This window comes from Colossoma macropomum, unplaced genomic scaffold (assembly GCF_904425465.1).
Source record: "Colossoma macropomum unplaced genomic scaffold, Colossoma_macropomum, whole genome shotgun sequence".
In the NCBI taxonomy this organism is placed as follows: Eukaryota; Metazoa; Chordata; class Actinopteri; order Characiformes; family Serrasalmidae; genus Colossoma; species Colossoma macropomum.
The window spans coordinates 17,036,241-17,056,535 of NW_023494784.1; the positions used below are offsets into that span (position 1 = coordinate 17,036,241).

The 20,295-nt window shown below is 41.0% G+C and overlaps 1 protein-coding gene across 3 annotated transcripts in view; it reads right to left on the bottom strand.

The window, feature by feature from the left end:
- dachd (dachshund d) overlaps positions 1-20,295 on the bottom strand; it is a 148,550-nt gene that overhangs the window by 54,532 nt on the left and 73,723 nt on the right. For all 3 annotated transcript variants that reach the window (XM_036580157.1, XM_036580082.1, XM_036580003.1), the window contains exon 3: positions 12,145-12,306. In XM_036580157.1, the coding sequence (XP_036436050.1) occupies positions 12,145-12,306 (162 nt within the window). The remainder of the gene's footprint in view (positions 1-12,144; positions 12,307-20,295) is intronic.

Below are 20,295 nucleotides of genomic sequence, written 5' to 3' on the forward strand. Positions count from 1 at the left end.
TTACTGCAAGCACACCCAATTTGGCCTTGAATTGGTTTCAGTTTAAATTTGTCCCATATCATTCTCAATAAACTGCAAGCGGTATGGCAAGAGGAGGGGGCAGCATTACCAGCAGCTGTTTCCACTGAAAGCACAATATATTCAAGAACAATCAATAACTCCCCCTCTCACAAGGGACTGTGACACCCAAGCAGAGCGAAAAATCATCTCCATCTGATACTTAGCAAAGGGTCCCCTTTTAAAAAGATTGCTTTCAGTCAATGGCAGGCAGTTGTCATTTGACTCGGACCCTGAAATGAAATATATTGAACGGTGTTATCAATCACAAAGCATTGGGCTATGTGGGATGGCTTTCGAGAGGATGAGGCTGACCATTGCATCATCTGTTCTAATTACAAATTTAGCATCCCATCGCCCTCGGTCTGCCTATGGGTCACAGTGAAATTTATCATGAGGGAATGTGATAAATGTCACAACATCTTTAGTTTAAAGTAGAATATGAATACTGGAAAATCTGTATGATCAGCACTGAATTATCTTACTATATTGAACTGAACAATGCTGCAGTTCTTTTTTTAGGTATTATCATAATTACTGGTTGCAGTAAGTATTCCAGCAAAAAAGGAAAAGCAATGTTGTAACCATGCTGTTGTAACAACTGCATGCTGAGCAAGAATTACAAAACAAGCACTAACTGAATGCTGCATATCAGTATTTCATGCTAAAAGTGTAGCATTAACAATAAGAGGTTAACGGCCTAGAAAGGGTTATGGTCCGCTTACCAACGTTATTTTTTGTGACAAAATAAACACTGTAAACTGAATACAAAAGATCAGAGTCTTAAAAATAAAGAAAAAAGTGTGAAGAACCTTTCCAAAGTTTAAAGAACCTCCACATAATGATAGAACCCTTAAACTGGTATAGAATGTTTACATTATGTGAAGGTTCTTTATACCGGTGCAAGGTTCCTCACATTCACAAATCTCTTTGTCTAACATGGTTCTTTAGGGAACAAAAAACAGGTATCCTATGGCATCAGTCAAACCCTCTGTAGCACCTTTTTCTTTCCATTATCATTTTCTTAAAGAGTGCAAGCATAAATTGGAAATATGGCCGTGATATTCCTAAAAGAGACAAGCAAACTCATAAAACCCTCGTCTTAAAACCATGCAATCTTTATAAGACGATTACTTTGTGTTAATTGATATGGTAATTAAGCTGCTGTAGTCTTGATCTGGCAGGTGGACTTTAATTGAAATAAATAAATAAAAGCAAAATGAATATATTTTAGTTCTGCGTCGAAAATGTATCATGGTGCAAAATGAACATATCATGAAATTTGTGTGTCGTTCAACTCCCTAATTCTGATAAATCTATCATAACCTAATAATCTAGTAATTTTTTGTCATGCAGTTATGCAGTTTTTTCTTATGCAGTTGTCCCTGCATATGTCTAACATTGTTAGAGTTTGAGGCAGCATGATACCAATACCATCACTTCTTGTAAAATGAGGAAGAGGAATGATGCTCTGGGCCATAAGGACAGAGCCAGGGCAGGACAACATGCCTTGGTGGGGTTAATGGTACTCCATGCTTGACAGATGTCTTTGACTGATAATCGCTGCACCTTCATCTCTCATTTTGTAATTGCAGCAATGTTATCGTTGCTATAATCGCTTTGATATTGAGATTGCATTTTTATCATACCGCGTTCTCTCTGTCATCATAAACACGGCGTGATGGTAATGCTCTATGCGCTTGTTTTGGGTTCCCCCTCATAATTGAGCACTGTGAAATGACCTATAGGAGGAATATTCTAAGCAGCCAAAGCACATGCATAGTCCACATTACAGAGCGCAAAAGCTTATCATCTGTGAAAGGTTGAATGTCATTTATTACATGTATCACATTTACACCAAGTGACATTGTCTTTTCAAATTGCGCTGATCTCTTCACTCCTATCTTTGCTTCCAAAGGTCACTCAATTCCACTTATAAATGCAACCTGACAGAGATTAGTAAAGAGGGACAGGCAAACGCATGCCTCACCACTGAATCAAACAGCTCCAAATTAATTCATCCAATTAATGAAGAACAAGCTCTAATGCTGATGAGGGCTGACAAGTAAACTGGTCACTTATTTTTTTTAAAGCCTCGCCTCTGCTGCTGTGAAGTAACCGGATGAGACAGCAATACAAATATTTGCATTACACTGCTTTATGTACCATGCTGTCCTTAGTTACGGTCCTAATAATAATGTTAGGGCTGTGATGCTTTTCAGAAATGATAGAGTTTGATATGGATCATTACAGAAAATAATGTTTAATCAATTCCTATTTTGTAATCTATTTCTGCAGTTGTAGGCATCTGTGTACATCAGTACTTTGCAAACCCCCCTCGACACACACACACACACACACACACACACACACACACAAAATCATGCATATTCAATTTTATGCTGATGCTTAACTGTTGATGCAACCGGAATTAGAACAAGCAATGACTTCATTAAAAAAATAAATATATAAATAAATAAATAAGCGATTATCAAGTTATCTTTTGAAATTCTATTAAAATGTGTGGCACTCTCCACTTATCTGTCACCTGCCTCCCAAGAGCACAACACACTAATAGAGGCACTTGGAAAAAGAATACCCAGGAGAGGCCCCATCTCTTGCCAAACGAAACGCAGTGCTGTCTTGAAGCCCAGTCTAACAGCTTATACTAACCCTTTTCCACTAGAGGCGTGATAATGCATCGACTTTAAGGGGCCGATCCAACTTGATCGATTTTGGAATGTTAGAGTCAATTTTATAAAACAGATTTCAGGTCCTTTACCATGATCGGTTGAGCTGCTTTCAAAGCCACTGCAAAATACTCACACCTACGACCGTCTTACAACAACTGAATTCCTTATTAATGCCCCAACTCACCAAAAAACATTGTGCTGGGAATGGTGAATGGACTGCTATGCTGCTCAAATAGATCTCAGAACATATTTATACATGAAGTAAAAACTTCAATTTGTTTAAACTGACAGGCTAAAAGAGAGCAGGCTACACAGGCTAAAAGATAGCTAACAGGCTAAACCACTACTCCATTATTATTCAGTGTAAGGCTTTGAATTATTTACTGAATGATTCACTGTAAAACCTCAACATAAAAAGCAATGACTGTGTTACTTGACTGTTTAACATGCTTCAAAAAGTAGTATTAAACCCAGTGTGGGAAAATAAATGTGTGGCTTGATACTGACATTCCATTAGAAATGAGCATTATCACTGCAGTGGTAATTTGGTGAGTGAAAACTATTTATATGGTTAAGAGTTCTGCATTAACATTGCAATATTATGATAATTTCAAGAAATGTACAAAGTTCATGATTGCAATAAATAATGATGAACTGAAAGTTCTTGTCCTCCTTCCGCAGCCCATGGTAGCTTTGCAATAATACCCTAAACAAACTATATTTCCTGGTAGAAGACTTGTTTATTGTGATTATTACTAATTAAACTTTACATTATTTAATAAGGGCGGCACGGTGGCACAGTGGGTAGCGCTGTCGACTCACAGCAAGAATGGCCTGGGTTCGATTCCCGGCCGGGTGACCAGGGTCATTTCTGTGTGGAGTTTGCCTGTTCTCCCCGTGTCTGCGTGGGTTTCCTCCCACGGTCCAAAAACATGCAGTCAGGCTAACTGGACGTGCTAAAATTGCCCCTAGGTGTGAATGTGTGTGTGATTGTATATGTCTGTCTGTCTGCCCTGCGATGGACTGGCGACCTGTCCAGGGTGTATCCTGCCTTCCGCCCAATGACAGCTGGGATAGGCTCCAGCACCCCACCGCGACCCAGAAGGATAAGCGGTTTAGATGATGGATGGATGGATGGACGGATTATTTAATAAAAAATTGTGGCTTGAGGCTGTGCATTTTACAGCCTCAGTTCTGTTTATCTCTCACATGACTCAATAAATAAGTATGTTGGGTGAATGAGCTCCTCTTTGGAGAAAACTAACACTCCACCTACATCTGAAAGTAGCATTAGAACATTAGAATCTGAAAGTAGCATTAGAATCTGAAAGTAGCATTAGAACACCCCCTACTCATGATACAACTATAGTAGCACACAGCCTGACAGCCTCACCTGCTTCAGTATAATGTTTTGGTCAACATAAACTTTTCAAGCATAACAATTTTTTGGCTATTTACAGACATAAAACTTACTAATGGACTAAGATATTCAAATTCAATTGAATTACAATGAATTTGGAGATTTCATCATGCACCAAAACACCTCATAAAGAATCATAATAGAATTGAATCGTGGGATCAGAGACACACACCCCTGTTTTTCACAGTAAAAAGCCCTGCTGTTGTTTCCACCCAGACAAAACAGCATTCAGGAATGTAAACTAAGCCAGGTGAGGCACTCTTTTGTGTTTTGCTTTACCAAAACGCTTAATGACTGTGGTAAAACACGGCTGAGTGACTTATAAAGGCGGAATGAATCATTTCCTTGATTTCTGCCGGTGTGGCTAAGAGGTGGCTGAGGAGTAGCAGACATGTTTTCACCCTGTGGCTGTAGGGGGGTCATTTTCTCAACAGCTCTTGTCAAACGAGAGAGAGAGAGAGCAAAAGAGAGAGAGAGAGAGAGAGAGAGAGAGAGAGAGAGAGAAAGAGAGAAAGAGAGAGAGAACAAGAGAGTGAGAAACTGTGAAAAGAGAGCGTTCGCAGTGTGATGGGCCATATTTAGCCAAGCAAGGCCACCAGCTGAAAAAAAAAAAAAAGACAAAAAAAAAGCAATCCTTGTTGGATTTGTCCTTCCACAGAGTGGGATTTATTATTAGAAAGGACATAAACAGACTAATTAAATCACAGCAGTGGAGGCTGAGATGACAGCTGGTGCTGTGTGTGACCAAACAGATCCCTATCAAAGAGCAGTAGGCATGGCTCACTCAATCCACCCTCTATGGGGAGCTATTTTAAGAGGCTCCGCATTGAACGCGCATGCTTTATGCTAAAAGAGGGCTCGATGTACATGCGGGCTGATTGCAAAGGGCCACGCTCCTCCAATGAGCGATGGATGTGGATGCCGTAAGCATAGTGAGTTTCGACTTTGTGTTGTTTTGTTTATTTTTATTTATTTATATATATTTTTTAAACCTGTGCAGAGAAATATGTGACAGTTCTCGTAAGCCGCACATGCCTAGCTGCCATTCACTTTCCTCTGCCTGTCATCACTGCTGGTAAAGAAAGCTGTCAAGTGGTTGACATGGTGATGCATTGACGAGATTACATATGACAACACAATGAGCACAATATGGCACACAGGCCGTACAGTTTTTTAATTTGCTAGCAAGCATTTCAAGTTGCATTTGGAAAAGAAAACAAAAAAAACAAAAAGCAATAGCTTGGGCACCCATCCCAGAATGTTTGAACTTTTAACTGTGCCTTCCTTTTCTCTTGTGTAAGCACAAACACGCAAACAATGGTAGAAATTGGCTCTAAGGACTAATACCCCATTTTGGCAGGGAGCTGAATAATTAATGCGAGCTTTTAAGCGCTCCTATTGGTGAGACCACAAATCTGAAACCATTGATGAGAAGAAAATATGGTTTTAAGAAGTCAATAATAGCAGGAGCGATGGGAACAACTTAATCAATGGCACTGCTACGTTTGCAAACAAGAGCTTGAATTATAATACCAATAATTGATTCTCCTCCTACTTGTTTTTTTTTTCCCCACTTTGCCACTTTCTCAGTGATGTCACTTCCTATTGATTCCTTCCTGTTGTAATGATGGGAAGTTTCCCCAAGTTTGTTTCCTCTCTGTTTATTTATTTATTTATTTAATGCTGTGACTTCTTCACCCGCCCCCTCCGCCAATGGAAATTTTCAAGCCGCACCAACGGCTTAACCAAAAAGGATTAACTCCCATATCCAACCGAGAACACAGATAATGCTGGGTAATTGGTAAAAAATGAAGATGAATGGGACAGCAAGATAAGGACCAATTAGCTCCTCCACGCTTACAGCTGCGGTCTCACTACAGATCCATCTCTGGAGTCCTGGCCTCCTCTGCCAGAAGGAGCCTGGCGGAATTAGCGAGCCTGACCCCGTCGGTGGTGGGAGGGCCACCCATCATCTCCCCCCCTTCACTTCGCTTTTAATTCTGTCTCTGCCACAGACACCTGTCACCGGCCCCATCGCGCCCGCCTCTCCCCTCGCCCCCTTGACAGCCCAGCGCCAAGACTGGGCCACGTCTGAGCACGCTAACCTGCTAAACTAGTGAAAAAAAAAAAATAAGAAAACACGCACCTTTAAGTTTGCGTCGCTTATTTCATTATGGCAGCATCATCTGGTTGGTGATACACACAATTCCCCCATCTAATTATGGGGAGGATTTAAGGTCCATTAACGTTGCCGTGGCGAGGAATCAGATGCAAAATGGCACCCAACGGCCACCGGGAGCGGTTTTCTCTTTCACCTCCGCCTTCCTTTCCTTTCTTTAGCCCAGAGCATCCAAATACTTAGCCTGTCTTTTTTTTTCTCTGCCTTCCACTTTAGAAGAAACAAAAAAAGCAATTCCTGTGCAGGGCAGGTGTTAGTTAGGAGGCAGCTGACAGGATTTCTCCAGTGCATGATGAAGGTTCTGGTTCAGGTCAAACTCACCGGGCAGGAATGGATCACTGTTTATTTGTCTCCCGGGCAGCGTGTCGCACATGTTTTGCTTGGTTTGTGATCTGTAATTGTGGCATTTCCTGTGAGTCTATGGAACAATTCGCATTGTACAGTGAGGGGGAAAGCCCCCCCTCACCTCCATATAAAGAACTGGGGAGAAATCAAAGCACTCCGTTTAATCACTCAGGATGTTTGTCTGTTTGGCTCTAACTCGGACGGGTCTCAGCGAGTCTCTTTTTGTTTTTTTTTGCTTTGTTACAATTAATAATACCGAATGCAAAGGAGAGGGTGATTGTGCTGAATATTTAATGCAGGGAGGGGGAACATTAGCCTGTTCAATTTACATCAAAACAAAGACAACACAACACAAGCAATCCAAGGCCAGAGGAGAACAGAATGTCCTTCACACTCTGCCTCAGCCTGTCTGCGTCTCAGACAAGATGCAGACAATGCAGGGGGATCTACATCAAAAAGGAACCTTTCTAAATGGAGTATGTAAGGGGGAGCGTTATACATCCAGCACCCACTTGGCAATAAAATATTAACCTGCTACTATACTATGTTGTTGATGTTGTTAGCATTATTAAGGTGGGGGGATTTATTACATTAACACTGCCATTAGTAAAGAAAATAATTAGAGTGTCATGTTACCTGGTATGACTAAAAAAAAAGGCTCCACTGAAAAGGTTCAGCTGCTCTCAAGCAGAATGAAGTCATGTCCCAGTCCTCACTGTCCAGCAGCGGCTACAGCTTAGCAAAGTTCCCTACTTCTGTAGTCATTGCTATATCTGTCAAATGATTTAGGGCTATGAATTCCAGCTGCATAATGCACTTGAAAGCAGGACATATTAGGTATTCAGGGCCTAAAACCCACAAAAGTAAATCAATGTGCTGCCAAAAGCAGATAGTGGTACAGTGTTTTTTTACAGTTCTGGGTTAAAGCACTCAAAAATGTGTTAACTCCTCTTGGATGGCATATTGTGATTATTTAGACTGATACTTACATTAAATGTGTCACCATAGCAGAGAGTTCACTTGTTTCCATTGTAAACACAGACTTTTTCAGCCTATCTGGAAAAAGCGATTTGTGGGGCGCTATGTAGCAGCTTAGTTTTGGAGGTCATGAATGAGCTTGAACCTATCACAGTCCAATAAACTACAATATGCAAATGGAGGATGTACTAGGCAACGATGAAAACCACAAGAGGCATGCACTGCAGATGCAAAATCAATGTCAGCTAGCTTTCGTTAAGGACAGCACGAGCACCTGAGCCGAGAGGGACAGTAAGAACTTGTTGCTCCTGCCCCTGTTACCTCAGTGCTCACGTCCCACAGCAACGCGTCTGGGGTCAAATGTGAGACGAGGTCCGCCAGCCCCAGCGCATAAACTTGTGTGTTTGTGTTTGGTGGCATTAGCTTAAGCTACTTTTTTACACACAACCCTGTAGGTTCATTCCGGCTCAATGAAGCCTCACTGACGCAAGTTTAGAGAATAAAAGCTCAAATTTGAGCAGATAAGCCAGTGTGTTTGCGTGTGGAGCTGATAGTTGAGGCTACTTTTGATTTATGTCTTTGTTAGTACCAGAGCCTAACATTAGTCTAGTGAGAAGGTTAAACCACCAGCAATTACAGCTAACTGATGCTGCACTGAGACAGGTTTAGAGAACAAAGCTTCAAATTTGAGAGAGTAAACCTGTGTTTTTGTGTGTGAAGCTGTTAGCTTAAGCTACTCTTAATTTACATCCTTGTTAGTACCAGAGCCTACCGTTAACTTAGCGAGAGGGCTAACCCACCAGCAATTCCGGCTCAGCGACGCTGCACTGAAGCAGATTTAGAGGATGAAGACTGAGCAAGTGAAATTGGGTGACTGGTGCTGGAGCGACATAAAGGCAGAATCTTTCTGATTATTTATGTTACAGTGGGAGCTTATTTTTGTTTCTGCTCTGTCTCTTCAGTCTGTAGTGGCAGGGTAATGGGAGAAGGGGCGGGGTTTAGAATGGGACAGCAAAGGGGTGTTTATTTGCATAACTGTGCATATTCATAGATCTTCCCCTTCTTAATGAGGTGTAGAGACGTCCCTATGCCATGCAATCTTGGGCATAATACTACACACAAATATTTGACAATTTATTATTCAACATAAATGATTACTTGTGTTTTAATTTATCACTTTAAATAATAATAATAAAGAAAAATTTAAAGAAACCCCAGCTCTGTTTAAATGCATCTCCCACCTCTAGCGGAATGACCTTTCTGTTTTAATGCAGTAATGATCTTGTGTGGCGAGAAAATGCGCTGTGAGACAAGAATGGAAAACACTGTCTATTTCACTTAAAAACCTAATTTATGTTGCAATTAAAGGCTGAAAGAAGCTGCTGCTCCCCCTGGCCGGCCAAATAAAGCCGGCTATATTTTCTGCTCTTATCATCTGGGTGAGTCCTATTGGCCACCCCTGTCACAGGAGAGTGCTTGATATAAACAAGAGATTGCACAGACATCCAGTAATCAATATTAGGATGGCTTCAGTACCAAACATCATTTGTCTCGGCCACCGTTTCTTTGACCAAACGAAGCATTAATTCAAATCATAAATCTGCGGGTGATTTAAATCCGGGAATGAGAGCCCTGCCTGCCTTTAATGATTTATTTTCTACATTTCTGCGAGCGAGAGATTTGTCCATACGCGGTGACAGGTCACCTTCAAACGCCAGAGGCAGACTGTTCATCACCATGCAGACTAGCATCTCATCGCTGCGAGTAAATATTAAAGTAAAAGAATCCAATTGATTGTGGATGGGCTGGAGAGGCGTCGCTGCCATATATTTTACTCACAGTCGCTAATGCCTCTCTTCTCTCGCTCACCCCCCCACATCCCCCTTCCACTGCTGGGCCCCGAATTATTATTCTTCTGGGAGCAGGCGTGCTCAAGGTTACAATTTAAATTGTAAAAAGATAAAAACAGTTTCTTATTAGCTTCATTGCCACAGCCTTGCCTATTCCGATTCGCATTTATCTCTATTTTGGTGACCTCGGAGCCCCTGCCTGCGCTGCTGGCTGGCGACTGATGACCTCAGCGCCAATGCATTCTCTTTTGTTAAATCTGCTTAGGATGCATCCTGTTTGGGCCAAATATGCGGTGTCAAATGCAGCTGGGAAATCCTAAACACATGGCGGATACATTCAGGGTGGAAATCACACGCGTAATTCAGCTCAGGGATTAAGGGTATCATTTGTAATGGATTTGTGGTTTTACACCGCAGTGTGATTTCCACAAAGAAATGGCTTTAAGTAATGTTGCAAAGAGGGGAAAAAAGGAGAGATCTCAACGTATCTCAAAAACTATTAATTGAAACGAGGGACATTCAAAACCAATTTTCCTCACCAAATTTAATTAGTGGCTCGCTTAATAGCTATTAGCTGAGTGCTCATGGATGCATTTAATGTGTTGCTATTTTAAAGGAGCGCTACCTGGTAATTATGGATTTGAAAACAACAAAATAAACACATTGTTTAGAGAGACATTACATTTCTATGTAAGAAAATACAACATTAGTTTAGCGATGGTGCATTACCCAGCACAAGCACAGTGTAAACCATTAACCATTAGAAATAGCGGTTATCGTCAGGTTATAACACAAGCATGGTGCAATTTGATATGAATGTTCACGTATAGCTCACTAAAAGAAATAGAGAAATTCAATCTTTCAAACTTTCAATCGATACTACATTATATTTAAAAGGAGAAAATATTTTATCATGCTCTGAATCTGATAAGTCACTATTCTGTGTGGTATTGTTTTGCAGGAAAAAATATTCTTTACATTTGTTTATCATTTTTTGACAGTGAAACAAACAGATAAAAGTAGGAAATGGAGACGGGAACCTGTTAATGCAGAATCCAAAGCAAATTTAAACGCAATTCATTACCTAACTAAACATGTAACTGATTATGCAATTTGCGTAATTGTTGAATAGTATAGCAAAACGTCAGTAACAACTGCGGAACAAATACTAGGACAGAGGTCTTCACATGTGAACCTTGAATCCATTTTCTGGTCCTGGATTTTGTAATCACTGGTCAATGACACTAAGTGGCCACACAGTTACATCAACAGTTTGGTTAACTACCAATGTTCAAACTCCAGGACTGGAAACTTGATTCAAAGACTGGATTTGAAGACCTCTGCTCTAGTGGTCATGATACGCATCCACTTGCAACTTCTCATTGCTGCCTTCTATTCATTTCAGTGGAGAGCTCTGCCGCATCACATGGTGCATTTTGGTTTGCAGTACATCGAAATCTGTCTCGCCACACAGCAAGAAAGTTCAGCAGATTTCAACTTGATGCAAATGAGCGCGCTGGTCGCATAGTGTTTAGCCTATCAGGTGAGAATAGACCGGCCTTCGTCACGAATGGCAACATAAATTTCTCTGAAAGTAGAGAGAGGTAACCATGGTTCTCTTTCTGGCCTTTGAATACATGACAGTTTTACACACTTACAAAGATACAGTCGTATGGAAAAGTTTTGTTGTGCCCCGGTTATGTTGATTTTTCTTAACACATCCTCTACAGAGCACACACTTCTGCAGACTTTAATACACAATTACTAATTACAAATATAAACATATAATGTGGTAAAAGTTATGGCATATTTTATATTTAATGCATTTTTCCAAATAAGTAGCAATACACATATATACAATATATGTATATACAATAAACAGCGATTGTGCACTGCAATTTGCAGAAAAATGCAAGTTTGTTCCCTGTAGAGGATGTGTGAACTTCTTTTCAAGAGGGTGTTCAAATTTTTGCATACAACTACATGGTTTTATATATAACTGTTGACAGCAAAGTTCTGGAGTGAAGATATTTATTTGGATGTAGTTTACATTGAGCAGGAAGGCAAAATTTAATCCATAGTTCTCCTACTTGCTAAGGTAGTTAGCTTGCTAGTGAGATTGAGCAGGCTAACATTCTAGCTTGTGTGAACAATTGATTACAAAAGCACAAAAAGCACAAGTCTGTATATTTAGTCTCATTGTAAACCCATGTGCAACAGCAAGCGGTGTATCAGATTGTTTACTGCCCCAGCTATGTTTGATACGGTTCCTTCACTTCCATAATGACATAGATACGCCCACCAGCGGCGAGCAGAGAGACCCAGCACAGCAAAATATGCTAAGAAACAGTGCAAGTGGACGAGTAGCCTTAGTAGCGTGCATATGTCATGAAAACCAGTAAATCAGGATCCACTGTAGGGACGTACTGTGAAATTTCAGAGTGGATTTCTAGTAGACCATCAAAGTCAGTTTCCTAGACACTGGTTCATCCTGGTCCTAGACTAAACTCAGAATCAGGATTAACAGTAATCTAGCCCAGCACTGGGAATGCACCCCTCTGAGGTGTGGTGCGTGCTATGCTGTTGCTGGCCGGTCGATCTGTGTGACGGAGCGTGACTCACCCACGCTGGAGCTCAGGTCTCCGTTCTCTGAGTCTACGCCGTGCTGAGTATTGTTACCGTGGTAGCTGCTCATCACCTCCAGCTTGATCTTCTTCACCTTCATGGCCTCGGCAATGGCGGCGTTGGTGGCGGCTGCTGCTGCGGCGGCTGCAGCTGTGAGGCCTGCAGGAGCAGAGAGAGGAACAGAAGCGAAAGAGGTCATGTGGGTGCAGCCAGTAAAATAATGTTAACAGATACATTTAAAAAGGCATTTAAAGACATTTAAGGCAGTGCTTCGAACCAGGAATCACTTGCGTAGCTTCCCTCTCCAGGCCATAATCCTCCTAAATGAGGATTTTCCCTTTTATGTGAACAGTTTTTCCCACTCTGAACCCCTTGAAATCTAGAGTTATAATTCATTAATAATCTTAAGTAGCCCTGACACAGTATTTGGTTACTACTATGAAACATATGTATGTTGTATAGTTGTGAGAGTGAGGAACTGAAATTTAGGTCCAAATATGGGCCCTTAATGTAAGGGGGTTAATATGTGCACTTAATAGCACAAGATAATATATGCAAGAACAGCTGCACTTTTTTAAAGGGGAATTTCACATTTTTTTCTAGATTTCTGCATAATTAAAGTCATTCAGTGATTTAATGTGAAATGTACCATTCTAGAGAAGCTAAATGAGTCACAATTGTTCATCACGGTGCTAACAGGAGCCAGACATCTGAAGTGTTTAATGCCTTTGAAAGATACTACACAAAAAGCTATTGAATACATTTACTACAAATACGTTGGATGATGAAACATTAATGACATTAATATATATCATTAATGATGGAAAGACACATGCACTTGTATAAAGAAGGGTAAAGACTAAGGAAAATATGTTGAGGAACAGAACTTTCCAACACCAGAAAAACCAGAGCACAAATAATTAGTGAAAAAAAAGAGAAAATGGGACTCCTAACAACCACGCACGACCTAGTAGACCACCAAAACTGTCCCCAGTAGATCAACAGTACTTAAAGCTTTCATCTTTGAGAGAGAAGAGAAAATCAGGCTCCACTCTTGCTTTAGATCTGAAAAAATCCACAGGTGTTTCTGACCATCAAATAAAGAAGTTGTTGGTGTTCTCAGGACAATGGACTGACCAACCCAGAGTCCAGACCTCAACATCACTGAATGTGTTAGGGATTACTTGGATTGTGAGAAGCATAAAATGGGACATACTTTGGAGGTGTGGAATAATATCCCTGCAGATTTCATTGAAAAATTTAAAGTAAAGTTCCTGAAAATAATGAAAGCTGTGGTAAAGGTAAAGAGTGGACAAATAAAATACTGAGAAAAATTAAATTAAACTTAATATTTGAGGCTCCTGTTTTTTTCCTGACACTGACAAACGAATAACTTCTTAATGGCCATTTTAACCGGAGCTAAATGAAGGGTGGTCTCTGACTTATTGTTTTTATAATGCTGTACAACTATTTATTGTCTATTAAAGGGATTTTGTCTATTTTAAATTGGTATTTCTATTGACACCCACACCAAGGAAACATGCTTCATCTTCAGCTGGCAAATAAAGTCTGTTAAACTGATTCTGGTAGGGAACATGTGAAACTTTATGGGCCTCCTGACTGACTCAAATTGAGAAACACTGATTTTGTAGACTCTGCTGGTCAGTGGATTTCGCATGAGTGGGAATTCGCCTGATGGGATATTATGCTTGTCATCACAGGCTTCTCAATAACTGGTGAGTTAAGAATATAAATGACGTGCAGGTACACTGGAACAGACTGATTTCTCCAGTCATGCCTGTGTGAAGGAATCAGACTGCATGCGCATTACAGTCTTCAGGCGGCATGTTTGACAATGCATGGCGAAAATACCTCTCAGTCACACTTAAACAACATCTAAACTGAGATAACAAAGATAGACGATCCTACGGAAAAGCAGAGGTGATGATTCCTTGACACCATGTATGCCGAACGTATCGTTCTAAGGCAATCGAGCAACCCTGGCCGTGTCGTAACTAGAGCGGAACATTAGCATCCCCATCAGCAGCGGTGGCTTTGCTGTTTTCTATTACACAGCTGGCCCGTCACTCTGACGGGATGTTTTTCAGCTGGAAGTCTGACTGTCATCGACGTCTTCTCTTATTTCTCTCTCTTGCTCTCTCCTCTGTCTCCCCAAATACAGCGCTGACGCCGCGGCACTTTGATGGTGACAGATGGAGCCGGGATAACATATCAGAACTGACATGTTGCCATGGTTTCTGTTTGTAAATAAACGGGTTGGGGATGTATGACAAAGTGAAAACAAACAGCCAGCATCAGTGGGAAGCCTCCGACGCTAAACAAACGCTCATGCCTCTCTCACATGCACGCAGACAGATGTATTATGTGCGCCTCTAAAGATTTCGGCTGATAGACACGTCAAACGTTCTGATCTGATTCCAATGCCATTGTTACTCCGACTGAAGGAGGGGGGGGCATTGTGATTCTAATTCTTCAGGCTTCAGCTGCATTAATAAGTTAGCTCCATTGTGTTTAATGTAGTTAAAAAGAGCACTGGAGAAGATGGTGGGGGGGGGGGACGGACTGACTCGTCGTCTTTTTGTCATTTTTGCTACACCTGAACGAGTAGCGGAGACTGAAAGAGAGAGCCTTGAAAGAAGCCTTGGATTCATAAATTGAGATTAATGAAATGATGTGAATGGATGAATCAAAGCTGAGCTTCTGCTCACAGCGCTCACTGAATACTGTGATCTCTGTCTCCTTTCATACATACAGTAAATGCACTACTGAATGTGCTTATAGTACAAAGGCCTCACGTCTAAAAAAGCAGCAGAGTAAAAATTCCCTTGCAGTGACTGAACATCCGCTTTAGGAATGCCATACAGTGTCCTGTTAAGCTAGCTGGAATATAACTCTCATACATACCATTTAACACAACTCCTGTTGCAGTTGAAGGAATACTTCAGTCTTTTTCAACCTAATTTCTATCTGCCACATCTATATAGTACGGTCGATTACCACAGACGATATTTTCGACAGTGTTCCCTGTACTTAGTAAAAGAAACAGAACCTAATGGGCAGGTGCTCAAGCAAGAAATTAGGCTGGTGTGTTCTTTTAAGTTGCATTTACGTAAGAGAAAAAAGTCCAAGGCATAATATTCATGTGTCAGTTCACTTTAAAGCAAAGTTAAAACCCCAAAACAGTAATTTAGTCTAAAACAAGTGCAATGTGCCTTGCGTTTAATGGCTACAGCACTGGTCCTTTTGGACACTGCAGGCCACGCGGATGCGGCCGATTGGTAAATCCATCATCACTTAGCTGTCACGTCTCACTGACAAGACTTGAGTGGAGCCATTAGTGCTCTTGCGTCTGCAGGCTGAGCATGTGAGGCGGGTGGCGGGGGGGAGGGGCACTGGTGGTGGTGGGCGAAATCAAACATGTGGCATTAGTACGCCACCCTGCTTCCCCAGCAGCTGATAGGCAGATGGTGGCGGGCAGTGCATGCAGTGTGGGCCGAAGGTGCATCTCATTTCCTGGCCTTGTTTGCTTTTTAGAATACATCAGGACCATATTGACGCACAGTATACATGGTGTTGGAGTGGCCGCTCTCGTTTGCTAGCGCCTGCCGCTATTGCATATGCATGCCCCCAGCTCTGCGTGAGCCACGAGAAAAAGAGAGAGAGAAATCTACCCCTCCACATAATGAATGTGGCCTCCAGCCCAACTGAAGGTCAGCTTTCATTTATGTATAATCGGCCAGAGTCAACTGTTTTCTAAATGATATTCACCGTGGAAAAAATTGGGGGGAGGGGGGGGTCTGGTAAACTGAAATCAGCTTTGGGACATTTTATGTGATAAATTTGGCCATTCAGCTAGAGTTAAAAGGGATTTTACTTTTCACCTTCTTCGATAACACACATCCTGAGCGAGTGAGGCTTTCTCACCCCATTTATCACCTCACTAAAACATCATAAGATGAAATCTCCTCCAGGTATGAATCATATCGATAAACAGATTACCATAATTTTCTGCTTAATTAGCCAGAGCTAGCAGTGTAAGCTTCCAGCATGCAAGGCAGTTCTCACATCTGTACTGTTAACATCCACAACAGCATCTAAAGCATAGCCACAAGAGTGGTAAAGTGCTCAGCATGGTGTCTAATAGGGCTGGCCTGAATAATCTGAATACTTGAGTCTGCAATCATTGCATTGGCATTTAATTTCTCCATTTAATATTCGAAAGCTTCGTCCTTCTTTAAGCCACAGAAATTTTAGCCTAAAGTACAACACATTTCAACAGCAAAGGCCTTTAGATAGAACAATGACTGTTAATATACTTAAAATGTTAAAAATAAATAAATTATGGCTGGTTTAGTTGAATGCATCACTAATTCATGCCAGGCATCCATGTCATCTTCCTCAGAAAGCAACAAACTGCACCACTTTCCGCATGGTTATTGAAGCTAAAAGAGCAAAGACACCTGAGACATCATGTGTGTGCGCACTTCAAGATACTGAATGATGAGAAAAATGTCCTTAAGAAGTTGGCATACCATGGAGGCACAACAAGTTTGATAAAGCTTGTCAAATATTTCCGAATACAGAAAGATTTTTTGTTCACCAAGGTTCAAACTATGCAAATGTACCCAGAAAAGTACATTAACTGTCTTAAGGCTCAGTTGCACATTAAAGAAGTTTGAAAGGTATTCTGCATTCATTTTTCTAGGAGAAAGGTGCGTATTTGTACTTTTTCATAACCTAGTGTTTTAAAAAGAAAATAAAAACGAAAAGCGGAAGTCAAGTCAGTCAAGACGGGGTTTATGGGGTCAATGCAACTTAAAAATATATGACTGCAAATAGGCCTTGGCAATATGACAATTTTATTGTTACTGTGATTAATTACATCACGATATGTCACAATATTCTTTTCTGATCATAGCGTAGATATCTATTACTTAAAATACACTTTCTAACTATACATTTGACTACAACAAGAGCATAATTAATCCAGATTAATTTGATAGTGCAGCATGTAAAATGCTAAACACAAATCGTTTCCCTAGCTTTACTATTTTTTTAAATGTGGCATTACTTTGTCTTTTCCAACTTTTAAAATGCCAGATCATGAAAACTTCTTGAAATATCACGTTGTTATACTTTTGCCAAATCGCCCAAATCGAATTGCCATGGAATATGGTACAATTATGTTGCATAACTAAAGACACTTAAGATGTACCCTTTAACCACCCCAGTGACTTAAGGGGAACCACCTCGTAAAGATGTAGTACTGTTGGTTTCCCCTAAACGCGCACCGTTTGGTAGACTACATACATCACCCCAAATTCACAGCAGATGCCACATATCAGCATCACGTAAGCAATCCCCTCCAGCTCAGCTCCATCACGTAACCGTCTCAGGCAATTTCACGTAACCGCCTTACGTGTTTCTCGCTTTCTTTCCTAATTAAACAGTTTCACAGCAGGTTTAAAACCTGTTTATTGTAACGAATTACCAGATTTCTAACTGCAGTATCAGAGAAGAGTAACCTCCACACACCGTTAGTACAGAACAGGAGCTGCTCTACAACTATTATGCCGCTACGCTCATCACACTTTAGTCAATTATGATGTTAAGAATGTTACAGAAAGTGGAAGTGACTGGATTTCTATGACGTTTATGCTTCACTGTGTGCGAGTGAAAAACAATATGTGTAAAAATGTGGGAGGTCAGAAGGGGTCATGTTTTGATGGTTGTAGACCGCATTTAGGGCCACCAGTGTGGACAAAATGGAGGAATTAAAATGGACAAATATGTGATCCTTCAAACAGATGACTGAAAAAACAATTCTGACATTATTGTTTTTAAGGGTGATTTTGAGAAAGAGTACTTTGGTGACGGTTCAGAAATACCAATGAGTTTTCAAAGCCTGTGGTTTGGGCCAGACAGTAAGATAAGAGGTACCATAACCGAATGTGATTTTTTAGCACACCCTTTTAGTTTTGGATTTTGCTTCAGCCTTAAAAGCCATAAATGTTTTTCTAAAATGTGCTCATCTCATTTATATGTGATTACACTATGGTAACAACAATGCTCTCTCATAATAGCTGTCCAGAATCTGTTTCCTATTCAGCAACAAGTCCACTCTCCGCGCCCCGACACATCTGAACGTGGCACGAGCGCATCCCACTCCTTCCTCATTAGTGCTCATTAGCATGCACAGCAACAATGGCAGAGATCGCACTGTTTAGACTTTTGAAAGTCACCTTTAAATAGCGACTCTCATGTCTGTTTTCCTGCAGACGGAGGGATCTCCTCGGCCATAAACAAACAGCCAAGGTGTACTGTATGTCGGGCAGGCTGGAGACAGGCTCACCAGGGAGGGGGGGAGCCATTCCACAAATAAAGAATTGCATGGTACTGTCACACTGTGCACCAAAACAGCAAATAATGGAGATGGGGGTCTGAGCGTAGCCCTTGAAGCAGCTGTCATATTAAATAATAATGAAGGATCTATTAATATGCAAAGGAACCAGCAGCAGACTGGCTTAACGCTGTCATGCCTCTGCATATTGTCAGAATGTTCATTATTAATTAACATGCGAGCTGCCCCATACCTGTGCAATGTCAGAACATTCTTCTAACAAATACTGAAAGTATGTGCCCCCTTCCACTAATAGTGTAATTAAATTAAGATCAGATTAACTTCACATCAGTACACAAAGACTGACTTAGTGGCACGGGTGATAAGCTTATCTACTGCCTTTTCAGCCTTCAATAAAGACTGAAGCCAAATCGCACTATATTTATCAAACGCTGGGGCGGAAGAGTGAAACTCCATCTCATTGTGGGGAGGATTAATGGTACACAGTGAACAAGGTTTGTGACAGGGTTGGGTGGACTGAGAGGGACTGGAGTAAAGTGACATGAACGCACTTGAGTTACTCCATTTGCATCGCAACCGATTTTACCATCAATTACACATGGCACGAAGCGTCTGACACGGAGGGGATGAAGGAGAGAGCTACATTCGATTTGACTGATGTGTTTATGACAGACTAATCTCGCATCTGGAAGGAGGGGATATGTAAAGGTCTGAGAGGGCTCAACATTTCATTAACCCCATTTGGTGTGGACTCTCGCACTGTGGGCTGCTGTCCAGTTCATCATGCCTGCCTGCTGACAAACGAACAGGACTGATACACTTTCAGCTCTCAAATTCACCCACATTCCTGCAATTCTCTTTAAATCTTTAAAGGCGGGGCCATTGACTTTTGGGTCAGAACAGTTCTTGTAATAACTGGTGAAATTCTCCTCCGAAAGATGTCAGTTAAATACATGCTCTCTGGGAAATATCCAGTCACTGTGGCTGCCCCAGGCTTTGTAAAAAGGAGACGAAACAAATGATGTGGAACAGCCAGCATTCAACCAATCAAGAAAAGGAGGTGTATCTACTTGTATAACATTCATTTTGTGCATCTAAAGTACTTACGGGAGAGCTGTTACTTCACCTTATAGAGAGCGAGCTACATCTGAGTTCTGAGAAGACCCACTGTGACTGCTGGTTAGTTCTTCTAAAACAATGGCAGGAAAAAACACCAAAAGTGCTAATTCCACTACCGCCTATGATGGCTTACAGTGCCAAACAAACCAAGAACATCATTTATGAGGTCATTTATAGCTAGAAGCCATCAATAAGTAGAATTTATCTTTTTTTTAATTTCCATTTTGTATACTTGAGCGTTCTGCACTCGTGATTCACTAACCGAAATGCCAATCCACACATAGCAGTGAGTTGCTCACATGTGAATGAGTGTCATACTGGAGTGTTAAAATATAGAGAAAAGAAGCAGTATTTTTTGTGATTAATTACAGATAAATGTTTAGTCACTGTGGGATCTTTCCACACCAAGAAGATTATTACGGATTTAACAAACCGACTCTTTCACATTTTTTTCTTTGCACTTTTTTATTTTAGTACTGAGAACCAGTGATGCACCAGTATGAGGATTGTGGGCTGATGTCGACATCTATCATTTTGTCAATACACAAATATTAATCAAATATCAAAAACTGGGTTTACTGCTGTCTAGATTAGCATTATGGAGAAAAAAGTGAAGACATTTAGGAACAGTTCCCCAGTGTTGCCTA